Raw genomic sequence first — 16,888 nt, 5'->3', positions numbered from 1 at the left:
TAGGTACGCTACTCTTCCCACCGATGTAGGGAATCCCACCTCAGCCACGGTGAAGCGGTCTAAGAAGAGGAAGAAAAATCAAGGCCAGTCCGATGGTGCGAGTGGACGGGACGATACCACCGCGACGAACGTCAGCGTCATTGGTGATTTCGGCGACGCCGTCGACAACGAAACTGCTGCCAGCCCGAGTGCAGCAAAAATGAAGCTTCCTCCACTGGTAGTGAAGCAAGCCCCACTCAACACGCTGATTGGCGATCTTTCATCGCTGGGCGTTGCAGCTGAGTTTAAGCTCGGCAGGATCGGCACCAAGGTGATGCTCCGAACCAAAGCGGAGTACGAAGTGGCCGTAAAATATCTGAAGGATACCAAGGCGGAATTCTTCACGCACGACATCCCCGGTGAGAAGCCCTTCAAGGTAGTCATCAGGGGTCTACCAAACTTCGACCCCAAGATGGTCGAAGCCGAAATCAACCGGTACAAGCTAGCCCCAATCGCTGTCTTCCGAATGACAAGGAGAGATGAAAACGTGAAGACGTACCCGGATTGTCTTTTCCTGGTGCACTTCCAGAAAGGGACGGTGACGCTCAATGCGCTACAAGCCATCCGATCGATCTACTCCATCATCGTACGGTGGGAGCCATACACAGCAAAAAAATAATTTTGATATCACATCAAAGTGGATGCACTACAATCATGTCGAAAATTTCATGTAATTTTTATGACCACATAAATAAACAAATGCAGTAAAAGCTGCGTAATGTCAGTTCATGCATTGTATTAATGATAATTTTGTCCTTTTTAGCAAGTAATATTACACCATATTTTCGACATGATTGTAGTGCATCCACTTTGACGTGATATCAAAATTATTTTTTTGCTGTGTACCGTGGCGGTCATCGTGACGTAACGCAGTGTCAGAGGTGCCTCAATTTTGGACACGGTACCCGCAACTGCAACATCAAGCCACGCTGCAGCAACTGCGCTCAAGAACACGCCACTTCTAACTGCCCTGCGGATGGAGCCGTGGCGATAAAATGCGCTAACTGTGGTGGTGCACATCAAGGTTCGGACAGACAGTGCTCCAAACGCGAGGACTTCAAACGCATCCGAAAGCAGGCGTCAAGCAACAATCAACCAGGACGCAAGAAGGACAAAACCCCAGCATTAAGGACGGAGGATTTTCCGCCTCTTCGTGCTCCCCAGCAAAGGCAAGCGAATTCGCGGGTGCAACCCGCCCCCCCTCAAGAAGCTTCCGGTGATTCTGCTGGTCAAAGCTCTCCATCCCCCCCTGGATTCTGGAGACAACCAACAGCGCAAAACAACAACCCCGATCTGTTCTCAGCGGATGAAATGATGGAAATTTTCGTCAACATGTCCGGTGCTCTTCGTAAGTGCCGCAATAAGCCCGAACAGATCCAAGTGCTCGGTAAGTTCATCATTCAGTATGGCGTATAAACCGCTAACTATCGTCACCTGGAATGCTTGCTCTGTAAGAGCAAAAAAGATTAAGCTTGCCGACTTCCTCCGCAAGCACAGCATCGACGTGGACCTTCTAACCGAGACCCATCTAAAGTCCGGCGACAGCTTCTGGTTGCCTGACCACAACACTATGCGGCTTGATCGCACCAGCTCCAGGGGGGGTGGTGTTGCGGTCGTCGTCAAGAAAGGAATAAAATACCACACTCTGTCCCATATCCGCACCTCTATCATCGAGGCCCTTGGTGTGGAGGTGGAGTCGTCGACTGGATACGTCCAGTTCATCGTCGTCTACTGCCCTCGACAGTGTGCCGCCAGCAGTGGACTAGCGGCTAAATACAAGAAGGACCTGTCCACCATCACCCGTACCGGTTCCCGCTTCGTAGTTGGAGGAGATCTGAATGCTCGCCATGAGGCCTGGCGGAACTACCAGCAGAACCAGAACGGTCGTCTCCTGTTCGACCACTCACAGCATGGGCTGTATTCCGTTTGGTTTTCGGATGAACCAACATTCATCTCACCGGCGGGCAACCCATCGACGCTAGACCTGTTCCTGACAAATATCGGCTTGTCCAAGCCGGTAGCCTTGAACGAACTCAGCTCCGACCACCAACCGGTGGTGGCTGAACTGGGCTGCAACGTGGCTCCTGCTTCAAGCCTGCGCAAGGACTACCATCGCGTAAACTGGGCCCAGTTTGGACGCGTGGTAGACAGGTACATCATCGACAACCCGCCGCTTGACACCGTGGAGGATATCGACCGAGCGTTGGAGGGACTCCACCAAGCCATAACCGTGGCTGACGAGGCGTGCGTCCGACGAGTTCCTGTGAGGGGTAAGTTTAGTGCCATTGATTCCCACCCCCAACTTTTGATTCGTCTGAGAAATGTTCGTAGACGCCAGTTTCAGAGGACTGGAGATCTGGGCAAAAAACGTGAAATGGCTGATCTGAACAGACAGATTGCTTCCAGAATGGACTCTCTCCGAAATGAAAGTTTCGGGCGTGTTGTCCAGAATCTGGACGACCGCTCCAGACCATTCTGGAAGGTAGCCAAGGTCCTGAAAACTCATCCCAAACCCATTCCACCTCTCAAAGTCGAAAATGATGACGATCGGCTTTTAATCACCCCACAGGAGAAAGCAAATGCGATCGGCGAGCATGTCGCTTCATCGCATTTGCTTGGCTCGAATATCCAAAGTCCGCTCGAAGATCAGGTTGCGCAATGCGTTCAAAACCTAGATGCCTCCCCTTGTGTCGTGCCTCCGGCGGATATGATTACAGTACAACAGATTTGCTCAGCGCTGAAATGCACCAAGAACATGAAGGCTCCCGGGTTTGACGGTATATTCAACTTGATCTTGAAGAGACTCAGCATGAAAGTGCAGTCTCTTCTAACCGCTATCTTCAACAGATGTTTGGAACTGCACTACTTTCCAAGCATCTGGAAAGTAGCAAAAATCATACCAATCCGCAAACCCGGTAAGGATCCAACATTGTCTTCAAGCTACAGACCAATCAGCCTCCTTTCAGCGCTGAGCAAATTGTTCGAGAAACTCATTCTCAATCGTTTGCTCAAGTTTGTGGAGGAAAATAACATTCTCCTTCCGGAACAGTTTGGATTCAGAAAGGGGCACTCTACCAATCACCAGCTAGTACGGGTGATGAATAACATCCGAAGTAACAAAGCTGTATCCAAGTCCACAGCCATGGCCTTGTTAGACGTTGAAAAGGCGTTTGACAATGTTTGGCATGACGGACTTGTGTACAAGCTTTCTAACTTCAACTTCCCATTACATCTGGTTAAAATCACCCGTAACTACCTTCAGCAAAGGTCGTTTAAGGTATCGTTGAATGGTTGTCTTTCAGACACGTTTTCCATCCCAGCAGGAGTCCCGCAAGGCAGTTTGCTGGGCCCCTTGCTTTACAGCATTTATACTTCCGACATTCCTCCCCTCGGTGACGGTTGCGTGTTCTTCCTGTTCGCAGATGATACCGCAATAGCCGTCAAAGGAAGGATGCCTCGCGAAATAACGAACAAACTTCAACGATGCCTTAACGCCTTTGCTGATTATGCCACCACGTGGAAAATTAAAATCAATCCCTCCAAAACACAAGCGATCATGTTCCTCCATCGGCAATCGCCCAAACTGAAACCGGCTCCATCTTGTACTGTAATCATGGATGGCACAAAAACGGCGCCGGTGGTGTAGTGGTAAGCGTGATTACCTCTCACCCCAGAAGGCCTGGGTTCAATCCCAGTCGGGGCCGCCGGGATGTTCTGAGGCATAACATCTCTGATCACGCCTTCCTTCGGATGGGAAGTAAAGCCGTTGGTCCCCGGTTCATGAGTTGATGGGTCGATAGGTAGGGTCCAGGTGTGGGAGCTGCCTTCCTGGCACGTCGGTAGCATTGGTGCTCAGCACGGAAAACAAGATCGACGGAAAAAACAAACCAAAGGAAAAAAAAAAAATGGATGGCACAAGGGTTGAGTGGTCCGCTGAAGTAACCTATCTCGGGATGTTGATCGATGAAAAGCTCCTCTTCCGTTCGCATGTAGAGAAAACTGTAGTCAAGTGTTCTACCTTGGTTAGGTGTCTGTATCCGCTGATTTGCCGCAGATCCCGCCTCTCAAGGGTGAACAAACTGGCCGTCTACAAACAAATCATAGCACCTGCGATCCTCTACGCAGCTCCGGTGTGGGAATCATGTGCAAAGACTCACAGGAACAAAATTCAGGTAGCTCAGAATAGAGTGCTGAGGATGGTTCTTGATCGTCCATTCGACACTAGAATAACAAATTTACATGAAGAGGCAGGCATTGCCAAAATAGATTCCAAAATTAACGAAATTAAGACTAAATTTGCACAAAAATGTAATTTATCAGAACATGCTTTGATAAGCAATTTGTATATAGCAGGTTAGGTGTACATAGAAGTTGTAGGTTAGTGTAGTTGTAAATAGTAGTTATAAGTAGACTTCTTTTTCCAATTCAAATCATACCAATCCCACCAAGGTGGTCATACTTTAAAATAGGCCTGATAGGACTAGAAACTGTAAATAATAATTAAAATCTCACTGTACTAAAGTTGAAAAGACGCATCTGTGTCACTTGAAAAATTCATACATGTAAACCACACAAACACAAGAAATAAAGATCATTTAACCGCCCGTTCCATCATTGTCTATCCGATCGTCGACCCAGCAGCAGAGCAGCAGAGCAGCAGTACCAGAGCAGCGGCAGCAGAGCCTGGGGGCGAAAGGGCAACTACGCCGAGTGCTCCGGTATACTGGGCCGCCGTCATGGAATGCCCAGCTGCTGCAGTTCTCAGTCGGTCGTATTCACCGTCTGCTCCGCAAGGGCAACTACGCCGAGCGCGTTGGAAAAATGGCCACAACATTATCAAGAAAGAGTTTAACGTACGTATGCGAGTATCTGACACCTCAGATATTTTCTGTTCTACTATATAAGCGTCCAACAAGGTCGCCCGTTCCATCATTGTCAACAACATCAGCCTAACAAAACGGCCCTTTTCAGGGCCACCAAACTTTCGCAAAAGAGTTATTAAAGAATATTCCTAAAATATAATGTACACAATTAAGTACAACGTTATTCAACGCCAACCCTGCGGTCGTATCTAGTATACAACCCTTCCAACTTTTTCTGATTTATTTTGCACTTGATCAAAACAGAAATAAACATGTGGTTGTTAGTAAACCTGCTTTATGAAATATAAAGTTCAGACAGGATCGACATAAACGCATCAATGCATCAATGACATCTCACTGTGGAAGTCTTGGGTTTGAATATCATCCCTGGACAAGTCACAAAATAATACAACATTGGTTAACCTTCCTAGTGCATTGGGAATATTTTTGGGCTGGAAGCACTGTGTAAAAAGTAACTACAGACAAATCTTCTTATCCCGATGTTCTATATCTTAATTTTTTAAAGGAATTTTACCTTTTGGTACAGTAACTCGTCTCTACTTCTTCATATTTTGATCTCTAACTATGTTGAAAGGTGAAAAATTGATATATCACTGTTTTTGAGAAAAAACGGGTATGAAAACATAAATGTTCTTTTTTTTTTAATAGAATACCAGCATATCCCGATTAGCAATTTCCTGGTTTTTCCCCACCTTTCAGAATTTAAAAAAATTACCCTGTTGTGCGATGTATAAAACCAAATGTGGTTTAGTAGAAGGGATCAATGGATTAAATAGGACATTATTGTTCCTGGACGTTCGGTCTTTTAAATTTGTCTATGTTTTAACTAACTTGAAAATTCGCTCAAAACTCTTTACAATTTAATTGAATGATTTTAAGAATTTCCTTTAGAATAATTTTCTTTCAAAGCGTTCTTTTCAGAATTCTTCTAAAATAAATTTAAAATTTTCTCTGGGAGTCCCATAATTTCTATGCAACAATCCAGAAATTCTCTGCAGAACCTAGACAACCAGAAGTCGTATAACAATGTACAGACAGTATCGTAAATTGCTACAGTTTAAGTCAAAATCGCATATTAGAATGGCATACCTCGCATTATGTTTAAGTTAAATCGTATAGAATGCAAATTTCCGACTTATATGCGATGACTCATTTTTCCGTCGTACTGTATCACATATTTAATCGGATTACATCGTAAGACTTTTCAAAATGGATTTGTTATTACAGATCAAATCGCATATGATGTTAAAACAACTCGTTTAAAATTAAACGAAAATATGCACGTATATGGCCTCCACTTTTGTACGTATAAGCCATTTCTTTGCATTCTATACGACTTGTTTGTTTGTATATATGTTTGTATATCACGAAAACAACTTTGAATATACGTGCATTCTGGTTGTCTGGGAACACTCCAAAAAGTTCATGGAATTCATCCTAAAATTCTCTTCGGTTTTTTTTTTGTGATTATTCTGAAGCTTCATTCCATAATTCTTAGTAAAATTCGCTTGAATTCTCTTCAAAATTCTCATACAGTTCACCTCTGAATTGTATAGACATTTTTCTCAGAATTATTTATCTTGAAGTTCTCCTCTAAATTCTTCAGAAAATTAACTTTAAATTCTCCATAGAATAGTCTAGAAATTGTACTCGAGATGCATTTGGAATGAATCATATCATTATCTTACAACTAGCACATTTTTTTGCCACATTATTTTGAGGTTTTGTCTTCTTGAACCTCGAAAAAATAATAATAATAATAATTGCCTAATTTTATAGTAATCTCTGGTAGAAGGTTGTCCCACTCGACTATGGGATAAATTCTCTTAAAACTCTTCTGAGAATTTCCTTATTGGAAATGTCCGCTTGATAATTTTCACGGATCCTGAAATCATCTTCACAATCGTCATGGAATTTTTCACAAAACTTCCTAACAATTCTACTCTGAACGCACACCTTTGAGTTCTAGTTTCCTAACAATTCTACTCTGAACGCACACCTTTGAGTTCTAGTTTAAACATTTAGTGTTCTTCCCAAAATTCCCTTGGAAATTTTCTCTGAATCCGTTAAATTCAATCTGAAATCTTCACAAAATTGCTATGGAGTTTTCATCATTTTTTTAATAGTTCTGTACAGTGATTTATGCTGAAAATCTAGTCCAGTCCAAGGGTCCAGATTTTTATTAAGGTCCACAATCTTATTTTATTCGATATATCATCGAAATCCACGGGCTTTTCCCGGTGATTTCGAATTTCCTCGGTAACCCGGAAATATCTGTCATTCTACAATGAACATCAGCTTGTAAATCATAGGCGTAGCCAGAGGGGGCAACGGGGGGGGGGGAGGCAACTACCCCCTAAACTCAGCAATACAAAGGCTTTCGGTGAAATGACATACGGCCAAATTTTCCATAGTATTTTTTTTTCGCCCCTCCTTAGCTCGAAACCTGGCTACGCCCTTGTCGCAAATCGATGAATTTAGGTTCATTCTCGAAGCATAGTTGTCTAAAGGCGTAGCATAAATCCGACTCAGAAAGGAAGAGGAAAAGTTTCCCATGAAAATACATACTTTTATGAATTTAAACCACTTTTTCTAAAAAATATTCTTTAATAAATAAGAGATCACATGCCCCGTAACGTGGGTAGATCACCTTTTCGTGGTACGTTACGGGATGTAAGATCTACCACCGATTCTTGACTACTTCAAACTAAGGAACAGGATTTTTCAGTAATCAAAGGAACACCCCAACTAACATTGCAAGCTTTATAGAGGTTTTATAGCATTCTTCAAAGCTAAATCGTGGTCTACAGTACCTTCATAAAACCAAAATTGTTACTTGGTACATCTTAGTCCTTGTTACTTTTTATGCCTTGTTGATAGTGATAAGTCCTCGGCCAAGGACCAAGGAAAAAATGAGTTAGTTAGTTCATCTATGTGATTCCTAATCTTCCATTCGTTGTTCCCTAGTTTGAAGTGGTTAAGACTAGGGTTCTGATGCATGATCATTATCGGTGCCGTTGCTTATTTTTGTTGCTAAGGAATCAAATTTTGACTGACAAGGGGGGTGCCTTTGGAGGGTGTTCCAAAACTCCGAAGGGTATAAATAGAGGGTCCTTTCAATTAGAATCGATTCCTTGCGATGAAGGCAAGAATGACAACTGTATCAAAACCGAATACTTCATCATTTCTCAATAGTGATGGAGTAATACGACATGCACTAAACTAAGGACACGGGATATACTACAATAGATCAAATTACTGGCCGCAGTGGTGTTATGTCCCGAACAGAGAAAAAAAAGATCATATTAAGGATCAAAATCTATAAAATGTTCAGAGTTGGGAGTAAATGCTATACTAATATCAACATGAAGCTTTAGTGCGATAATCTATTAGCTGTAGAAACTTCTGAAGATTGTAGATTGATAGTTCCGCTAGAGTACGGCAGTGTGAAAATTGAACAGAAGTTGAAGTTGAGCGAAGGCCATTAATGCAACAGTACTAACTCAAGACTATTCACTTTATTTTGAAAAAAAAAAACCTTGAAATAATAAGGGTAAGGGCGGGGGGCAGCTCATAAACTACGTAGAGAGTTTAAGAGTTTTTTCAAGACTTTTCGATTAATTTATTCATATGACCCATTATCTTTGCATTTTAGCTGGAATGACTACATCAGAAATTCTCCCGGTTTTTCCCGGTTGCCCAACATATTTTTCCTAGTTTCATATAAACAGCAAATTATGGTAAAAAATTAATACCGGCATAATGATTTCAGCAATTCGTGTCACTGAAAAAAAAAGTCGCTGCATTTTATTTAAAATGCAGAAAACCGGAGAAACCTCCCCGTCTATTGAGAAATAATATGCAGAATTTCAAAAATGTCTTAGGTTTCATTTTTTTCGAACGCTCATTGTATCTAAAAGCTAAACGGAGCCGAGGGACTAATATTTGTTTTTTTTTTTGTACATTTAGGGGAATTGAGTTCTTCCATTAACATATTGGAATGTCAATTAAATATTTGTACCGTAAACCACATTTCAAACCTGCTTCTTCCCTTTTCCCATCCAAAAAATTGTAAATCTCCACTAACCTCGAGACAACCGCGAGTACTCGGTCCAGTTCTTTTAACTTTAAATATAAGACAGTAATAATGTATAACAGGAATGATAACTCGGCTCTGTAAAGTTTATTCGATTGAAACTGTACAAATAAAGTAATTATTAAAAAAATGGAATATTAGATCCTCCGTGCTTGCTTCAGATTTATACTTTATGAAGATCGCCTTCTCCTCAGAAATTCAATACGTGGCGTATATGTCACCATGATTCGCGTCTTATGATTTAACGAAGTTTGAAATCTCGGCCATGTTTGGCCTTGAGCTTTCATCTGGATAGGACGAATACAAAAATTGCTTTATTTCGACCATTGTTGCGAAAATTTTGCTCCAACAGCGACGACAAAGAGTACTGACCGAGCTGCAGGCAATTAACGCGCAAGAAAACAATACCGTGACAGAGTAAACAACCGTCAATAGCGTGATCGACACCTAGAGAAACAAGTCTTGCTGTGTCCACAGCCGAATGCAAACTGATGATTAGGTTTCATAATTAGCATAATTTAGATGATTTTATGAAGTCCGAAATTTGAAATGTTGTTAAATGCTCCAGAAATTTGAAATTTGTTCAAGTAACATGTAAATTATTTGAATGGCACTAAACCGGATTGAGCATATTGTATTTATTAAACAATGAGATCCAACATTTGAATTCGCGGACTTAGACATTTTATTGATGATTACAAGAGAAAATTTTCATTAATTTGAGACTAGGTCAGTTTTTCACATTCTTGATCCATGCAAGATTTCTGAATTCAAATATGGTGAATTTTAAAGATCTCAGCTTTAAAAACAAACATAGCTTAGCATAGACAACATTTTAGGAATTTAAGGTTCAATTTACTTTGATGCATTTTCGAAAAAATCAAAAGCAGTTTTTTCGATGCATCGCTTCATATTGCAAAAAGCTCGCGTCATTTTTTCCCTTTGCTATTTTACAGCAAATGACGCGAGGTTTTTGCAATCTGAAATGATGCATCGAAAAAAACTGCTTTCCAATTTTTCGAAAATGCATCAAAGTAAATTGAACCTTAATGCTTCGAAGCATTGGATAGAGAATTATGATGAGAATGCCAAATGAATTCTGGGGAGACTTTCACTGGAATTTGTTTAGAAATTTCTGGTTATTTTGAGAAATATTTCAAGAAAATTTTAAGGTGTACACGTGGTTTTTAAGGTAGATCTAAAGAGACTATTACGTAGATTATGAGTAGTATTCAACGGAACTCAAAAACAAATCGGAGGAAATTTCAAGGAGCATTCCAAGGGAATTTGGAAGAAGGTTTCAAGTGAATTGACCATGCGGTAAATTAAATGATTATATGACTACAATCCTGAACCTACTAACCTACTCCACGCACTGCTTAAAATTTGTTGATCGATCGATTAATCACAGAGAAATTGTGAGGAGAACTGCAACGAAATATGGATAATAATTCCAAAGGAATCTAATTTTTGTAGAAGTTTAAACTAGTCTGAAGCAAGTTTCAATGAGAAATTTGAAGAAATGTCATAAAGTTTGGAAGGAATTGGCTGGAAATATTGTGCATATTTTCAAAGACACTCTAGGTAATCCAGGATATTTCGAAAAAAAATTCGAAGGAGTATTTCAAGAGATCTTCCTTAAGAGCATTTTTAGAAGCATTTCAAAGAAATTGTGAGGTGAAATGCAAGATGTGATAAGACTTCTCTAAATTCTTAATGGCATACCTAGAGATTTCCAGGAATATTCCAAGCGAATTGTAAAGAATATAATGGAGAAAAATTAAAGCAATTTCCCTAGAGAATTTTTAAGAATACAAAGATAAATGTAGAGTTAATTTCACGAGTTTTATGGAGCGAATTCCTAATGTGTTCTACACAAAATCCCAACTTTTATGGAGCATATTTATAGGTATTACCGGCCAAAACCAGAAGATTATTGAGGTAAATCTTTAAATTAAAAGAATTTATGAAGACATTTTGGAATGAGCCTAAAGAAATCCTTGAAATGTGCGAACATATCCTGAAACATGTTTCAAAGAAATAATTTGGTTAAGTTTTAGATTCCACAAATTCGCACCGATAAATGTCTTGATAGTAGTTGTTTACAGCCCAGTGAAATTTGGTCTGCTAATCCTGGAAAGTGATTGGTTTCATAAACCACCTGACCTGACTGGGAACGTGTCGAGGCAACTAGCTGATCACTCAATTAATGGTGATGCGTATATTAAACAGGGATATACTACAAAAGTTCGAATCAATAATGGACGCAGTAGTTTAAATCCTACAAAAAAATTGATTGGATTTCCGCAAAATTTTTTAAAAAACAAGTTCAATGATTGCTTGAACTAACTCATTGGTTATTTTGGTGCCACAATAAGTACTGACATGCTTAACCATGATATCATGTACGGAAGATTGGTCATTTTCGAATCATGTTCAATGTTTAATGAATACACAGAAACTAGCTGAGTAAACGCCTAAATGTATGTATCTTCTAAGAGATCATCGATGTTCAACCAATGACGAATTTTGAGAACTTTTAACGATATGCTAGTCTATGCGCCCAGGGATGTCGCACCCGCCGCCTCCGGCTTGGTAATACCATCCCTTAACAAGGCATTTAAATATTAATAGGGTTAGGCATGTTAAATATTGAGGGAATGGTAAGTATCGTTAAGTACATATAATGGAAAACAAGAATGTGTAAGCATTATCGTTAGTTAAGGAGTGACACTGAGAAATTGCATGGTTACTGAATAACATTATATCTGCCTCTTTAAACTACGGGTTAAATTGTGATAGTACGTGAATTAAATATGTGAAAATGTGTGACACAAAGGAGGTTAAAAATTGAAATTTTTCAATCGTCCCGAACCTGAGACTATTTTGATCAATAAGCTCTAAATTTATTAAAAAAAAAACACTCACCTGACCACCTCGTGCGAACGTCTTCGGACAAATGGGACAATTGTACGGCTTTTCACCGGTGTGCACACGCATATGCAACCGCAATCGCTCCTTGATCGGAAAAGTTTTGCCGCACAGATCGCACGTGTACAGCGTATCTGTCCCGTGCTGCGAAGCAATATGGTTCTTGAGGCAACCAGCTTGGCGGAACCGATTGTCACAGTGCGGACAAGCGTACGGACGCTCATCGTTGTGGATGCGCAGATGCTTCCGTAGATCGTTCGCTCCCATGAAATTCTTATTGCACACATGACACACGTACTGCTTGCGTTCCTTTTTCTTTTGAGATTTGTGTCCATTGCTGCTGACTTCGGACGTATCCTCATTGGACGTATCCATCACAGGAGAGGCGGGTTGTTCGTTGTTATCGACCGCCAGCACGAGCAGACCATTGTCAAAATCTTCCAATTCGGGCAGAATCGGTTGCTGCGAATGAACCGCTGGCTGCTTCGGTACAGTTTGAAGCGCTTCCGGAGGTACATTATTGTTACTTTCCTCCTTGAGGGCGGCCGCAGCTTTCCGTTTCACAGCACCAGAGGTTGCTTTTGTGGCTTTGGTTTGTCGAGAACGTTTCATTTTTTTCGTTTAATTTGTTATTAGAGCAATTCACCAAAAGGAAAATGATATTAAGACAGCGATAGGATAGAATTTTACTTAAATGCACAGTTGTACTTCCTAGTTCTCATAGCAACTTTGACTAACGCTTTGTAAATATGGCACTGAACGTCTTTGGTTTCCTTTTCCTTGGTGCAATACGACTAGCACATCGCACTGCTTGTTGTTAGTGATAAAGTAGAATGTAACGATACGTGTTAGTAACACCACCACCAGATAGCGATAAGCAACTGATTACATCACTGCTACATTTCAATGGAGTTTCGTTCTACTAACTACCACCGCACTGCTTGTATTGTCCTGCGACTTTACTTCACTACTTTCTTAGTCGAGCGTACCTTTGCCACACTCGACTGTGTCCAACCGAGCCAGCCGGCATTATGCATAAACACATTCGCTTCTTTCCTTGCTTGCGTTGCTCCGATTTTATATAATATTCATTCCATTCGGTACGGGGAAGAAATTGAATTGAAATTCTAATTTATTCTTTTCACAGCGACGAACCTTTTTCGATGTCTATAGTGACTTCCTCCCCGTAGGTCACCCCGAGGTGACACTACTGTCGTCGCGTGAAATGGTAACGACCGTCGAAGAACTGGAACAAGAGAGTAACAAGATAATCGACGGTTATTTTCTACGACGGCAAACGTGAGAAATTTGAAGATTATAAATAAAAGATTTGAACCAGATTCAAATATTTACCATTACTTACTAATCACACGCAGAGGGGCCAGTGACTTTGAGCTCGCTTTTGAGAGTATGTTCTTCACTGCTGCGAGGCTGAGCGAATCGTGTGACGACATTAAGATAAGCTGAGTAAACAGAACAGTGCGCTGATAAACACACTCTTGGCAGCGATAGTGATACGTTTGGTGCTAGGGAAATGTTGTAACTGTAATGAACGCAACTGCAGCTAGCAATGCCTCCTGGTGCTGCTGCTGATGTCGCCGAATGGTGCACCAAAAGAGAGTTATGAAAAACTTCAACACAGGATAAAGTCGGAAACCCTTCGCTTTGTCGAGGGGTCTGGCATTAGGAAGGATCTCTCACTGTGCAAGCATATGGCACAAATGGGGTGGGGTGCGGCCCTCTTATGTACACGGGGTTGATTTTTTCTAGCAGGGAGTTAGGTATAAGTTCAATGTTCCCGTTACCATTCGGTTCTTGGAATACGTTCGGAAGGGTCAGTGAATTAATTCACTTTCCGGAGGCGCAGATTTCCTATAGGGTGACCGATCTACATATTCTACCGCTTGTAAAAATTGTATCAATACTCATAACCGTGATTTTGAAACTCAATTATAGTTTGCCGAAAATTAGATTTTGCTTGACCGAAACAGCACCATGTATCTTAGAAATTTTAGATGAATTTTTCAAACGGTGTAGGTATTGACTAGAGAGGGTCTAGTATAAGAAATTAGCGGATTCAAAACAAACTCAAGACCAACAATTGAAAAGGCCTCAACTCCATTTTGTAAACAAACCTTGGAAGGCCATTTTCTCGCGAACCGAAACCTACATTCGCAAACCTTAAACACAATCGGATAGAAGAGAATTTCCCCTACCTGTTCGTTTTGTTGGTTTGCGTTGGCGAACTTCGGTTCGCGAGAAAATGGCCATACAAGTTTTTTTTACAAAATGGAGTTGAGGCCTTTTCAATTGTTGATCTTGAACTGTCTTTCACCCTTTCTAGCAAAACTGCCAATGTAATCAAGATAGGCACTGCTCCATTGGCTCTGACTTTGACAGTTCGTTTGGCTGAAAACCAGCCAGTCCGCTCCTCTCTAATACTAGACCCTCTCTAGTATTGACAATTAAAAAAATGTGGTTAATTATGTTACAAAACTAATAAAATTGTATCATTTCAAGCAATGTGATTCTATGTGCAGTTTCATGACGTTGCATATTTATACAAATCGAATATCTTTCGGAAAATTAGGAGAAGATACAATTTCAGGGAAGCTGTTGTTGAACCGATGTAAACGTGGTTCGGTTAGCAGAGATATACTACAAAAGTCGTAGAAGTTTAACTTGTTTAACTTTAAGGTGCTTGTATCTGAATATCGTATCCCAAACAACCGAAAAGAAGAACTTGAGGTGAATCGTTGTGTAATCCTTATTTCTGATTACTCTTACTATTGGAATTCCAATTTCATTAAAGATGTCACAACAGTGTCCGAGATGTGTGCCCTAGAAAACTTGAAATGATAGGGCAGAACAACAATCATGACGGCCAATTTGAGGTCCTCAAGAAATCATCTTAATGAAAACACTGTGATATTGATTTTTTTAAGATGAATAAGAAAGATTTGGAATTACGGTTATGTGAAATTATTGAAATATAAAAGTCTGATGCAAAAACTTGCAATGTGATGAAGTGCAGCATCTTTCTTGAATTGCTGTCAAGCTGATTGGACAACTAGGTAGAATCAAAGTTAGATGGATATAAGTGAAGTTTAAAATTATTTAATAGTAATTTCCATACAAATTTCAAAACATTTGCGTGATCACTAAACCTTCATCGATCTTTACCTTGTTTTGCACTGACTTATATTTTTGGGTTAGGAATCAAACTGGAGAGTGGCCTATAAGAAATCTAACACTTTTTCAAAATATAACACGCTACTGTTCACTTCAAGAGTGCGACATGACTTTCGAGGATTTGCAGTAAGATTGTTCGTTTGATTTTATCGCTTTATGGACTGCTCATGTTTTCAAGAAGAACTTGAAGTTGAAGAGAGAGAAATTACTCAAAATAATCGAAACTGCTGCACATGTACATAAAAAGCAAACTATTCCACTTGAACAAATCTTGAATAAAAAAATGCGCCTCTCCGTACAACTGACAAGTGAGACCTATATTGAATTTTGAATTAAACTATAGAAAATTAAAAATGTATGGTACAGTAATTACCCACTTTGTCAGCTCCTCCACGCATCCGAATTATATCTTTCAATAATTTTACATAACCGTAATTTCAAATCTTTCTCATTCATCTTCAATATGGATGTTTAAGACCACTGAAAAAGCGCATGGGTTTCTTAGATCATCAGAAAAAAAAAATCAAAAAGGGGGCTGACAAAATCGAATCGTTACTGTATTTGATCAATACCCAAGCAACGACCCAAGTTTGATGGAGGCTTTAATGCATTCTTGAAGTCTAAATCATGATCTACAAGGGTGTGATAAAACCAAATAAAACTGTTCTTATGCGAGCTGAAAACATCTTGTTTCTCCGAAACGTTAAGGCACAGACAAACAGACATAACACATTGAATACTTCTCATTGTAAAACATCGTCGCTAAAACATTACCGCCATCTGTTGAGTACACTGTGGTGGGTAGTACGCTAAACAGATGGCGGTAGTGTGTAAACGTCAAACGCAAGGGAATTGACTATGCGCGCCACAGGTATCACTACCAACTGAGAGACTTTTAAATTGACCGTTAAATGCTTGTTTGATGAACAACTTGTTAGTGTTATGTCTGTTTGTCTGTGGTTAAGGTATTTTTGGATAATCCATTCAACACAAATCAAACGAATTTCATGAAAATTGATAAGTAAAGGTAAACGAATCTGAGCGTTACGTGACAATCAGAGGCGTAGTGAGGGTTGGCAACGCCCCTGGCAAATCATAAAAATTTTACCGTTTTTAAATTTTTTTGTTGTATTTGCATTGTAAGTATTTGACATAATTTATTTAAAATATTGGAGAATTCTATCAAATTTTTATTATTACACGCACAAATTTGTGATAAGTTGAGTCAATTAAATGTATACAGCAATAAAATTCATTTTTATCACATCCAGGAGCTTTATTCATATGTTTAGAGGTTGTAAGGCCATGACAATCGTTACTTAAAATCAATTTAAATTTTAGCCATACGAGCTTTAACTGCAGCAAACTGATCCAAAATAGCATCCATATCTAGCTCTGCAAGCGATTCCTTTTCAGTTGAAAGATTAACCAAGCCAGAGAGTCCGTATTGGCTCATTTTGGATCGTAGATGATTTTTTTTATATGCTAAGTTCGCTGAAGCTAAGTTGAAACGATTCCAGCATAATAGAAAGTCTAAAAAAAAATCAAAGAGCCGTTTCGCTGTTATGATAAACATCTTGGAGAGAATATCCGAGAATACAGCTCATGATGTCTAAATAAGTCGAAAAGCTCAGGCCAGGTAAAAGTTCTTTCATCTGTGTATTAAAAAATTTCACTTCTGATGAATCAATATCAGAACCATACTTTAGCTGAAATCTAGCGCTAAATTCTTAAATTGTTTAAATTT

At 40.0% G+C, this 16,888-nt stretch overlaps 1 protein-coding gene across 3 annotated transcripts in view; it reads right to left on the bottom strand.

Moving 5' to 3' along the window:
* The window catches only part of LOC135711870 (zinc finger protein 436), a 42,248-nt gene that overhangs the window by 3,910 nt on the left and 21,450 nt on the right, over positions 1-16,888 (bottom strand). For 2 of the 3 annotated variants that reach the window (XM_065234845.1, XM_065234844.1), the window contains exon 2: positions 11,947-13,195. In XM_065234845.1, the coding sequence (XP_065090917.1) occupies positions 11,947-12,561 (615 nt within the window). In that variant the 5' untranslated portion in view covers positions 12,562-13,195. Of the gene's footprint in view, positions 1-11,946; positions 13,196-13,302; positions 13,675-16,888 lie in introns of those variants that run through there. The other variant, XM_065234846.1, reaches the window with a different exon arrangement.

The sequence above is a fragment of the Ochlerotatus camptorhynchus genome, unplaced genomic scaffold (genome assembly GCF_037179485.1).
Source record: "Ochlerotatus camptorhynchus isolate MF236.1 unplaced genomic scaffold, CSIRO-AGI_Acam_v1.1 ptg000443l, whole genome shotgun sequence".
Lineage (NCBI taxonomy): Eukaryota > Metazoa > Arthropoda > Insecta > Diptera > Culicidae > Ochlerotatus > Ochlerotatus camptorhynchus.
Note: the sequence above shows the minus strand (reverse complement) of the source record. Positions and strands in the feature narration are given on the sequence as shown.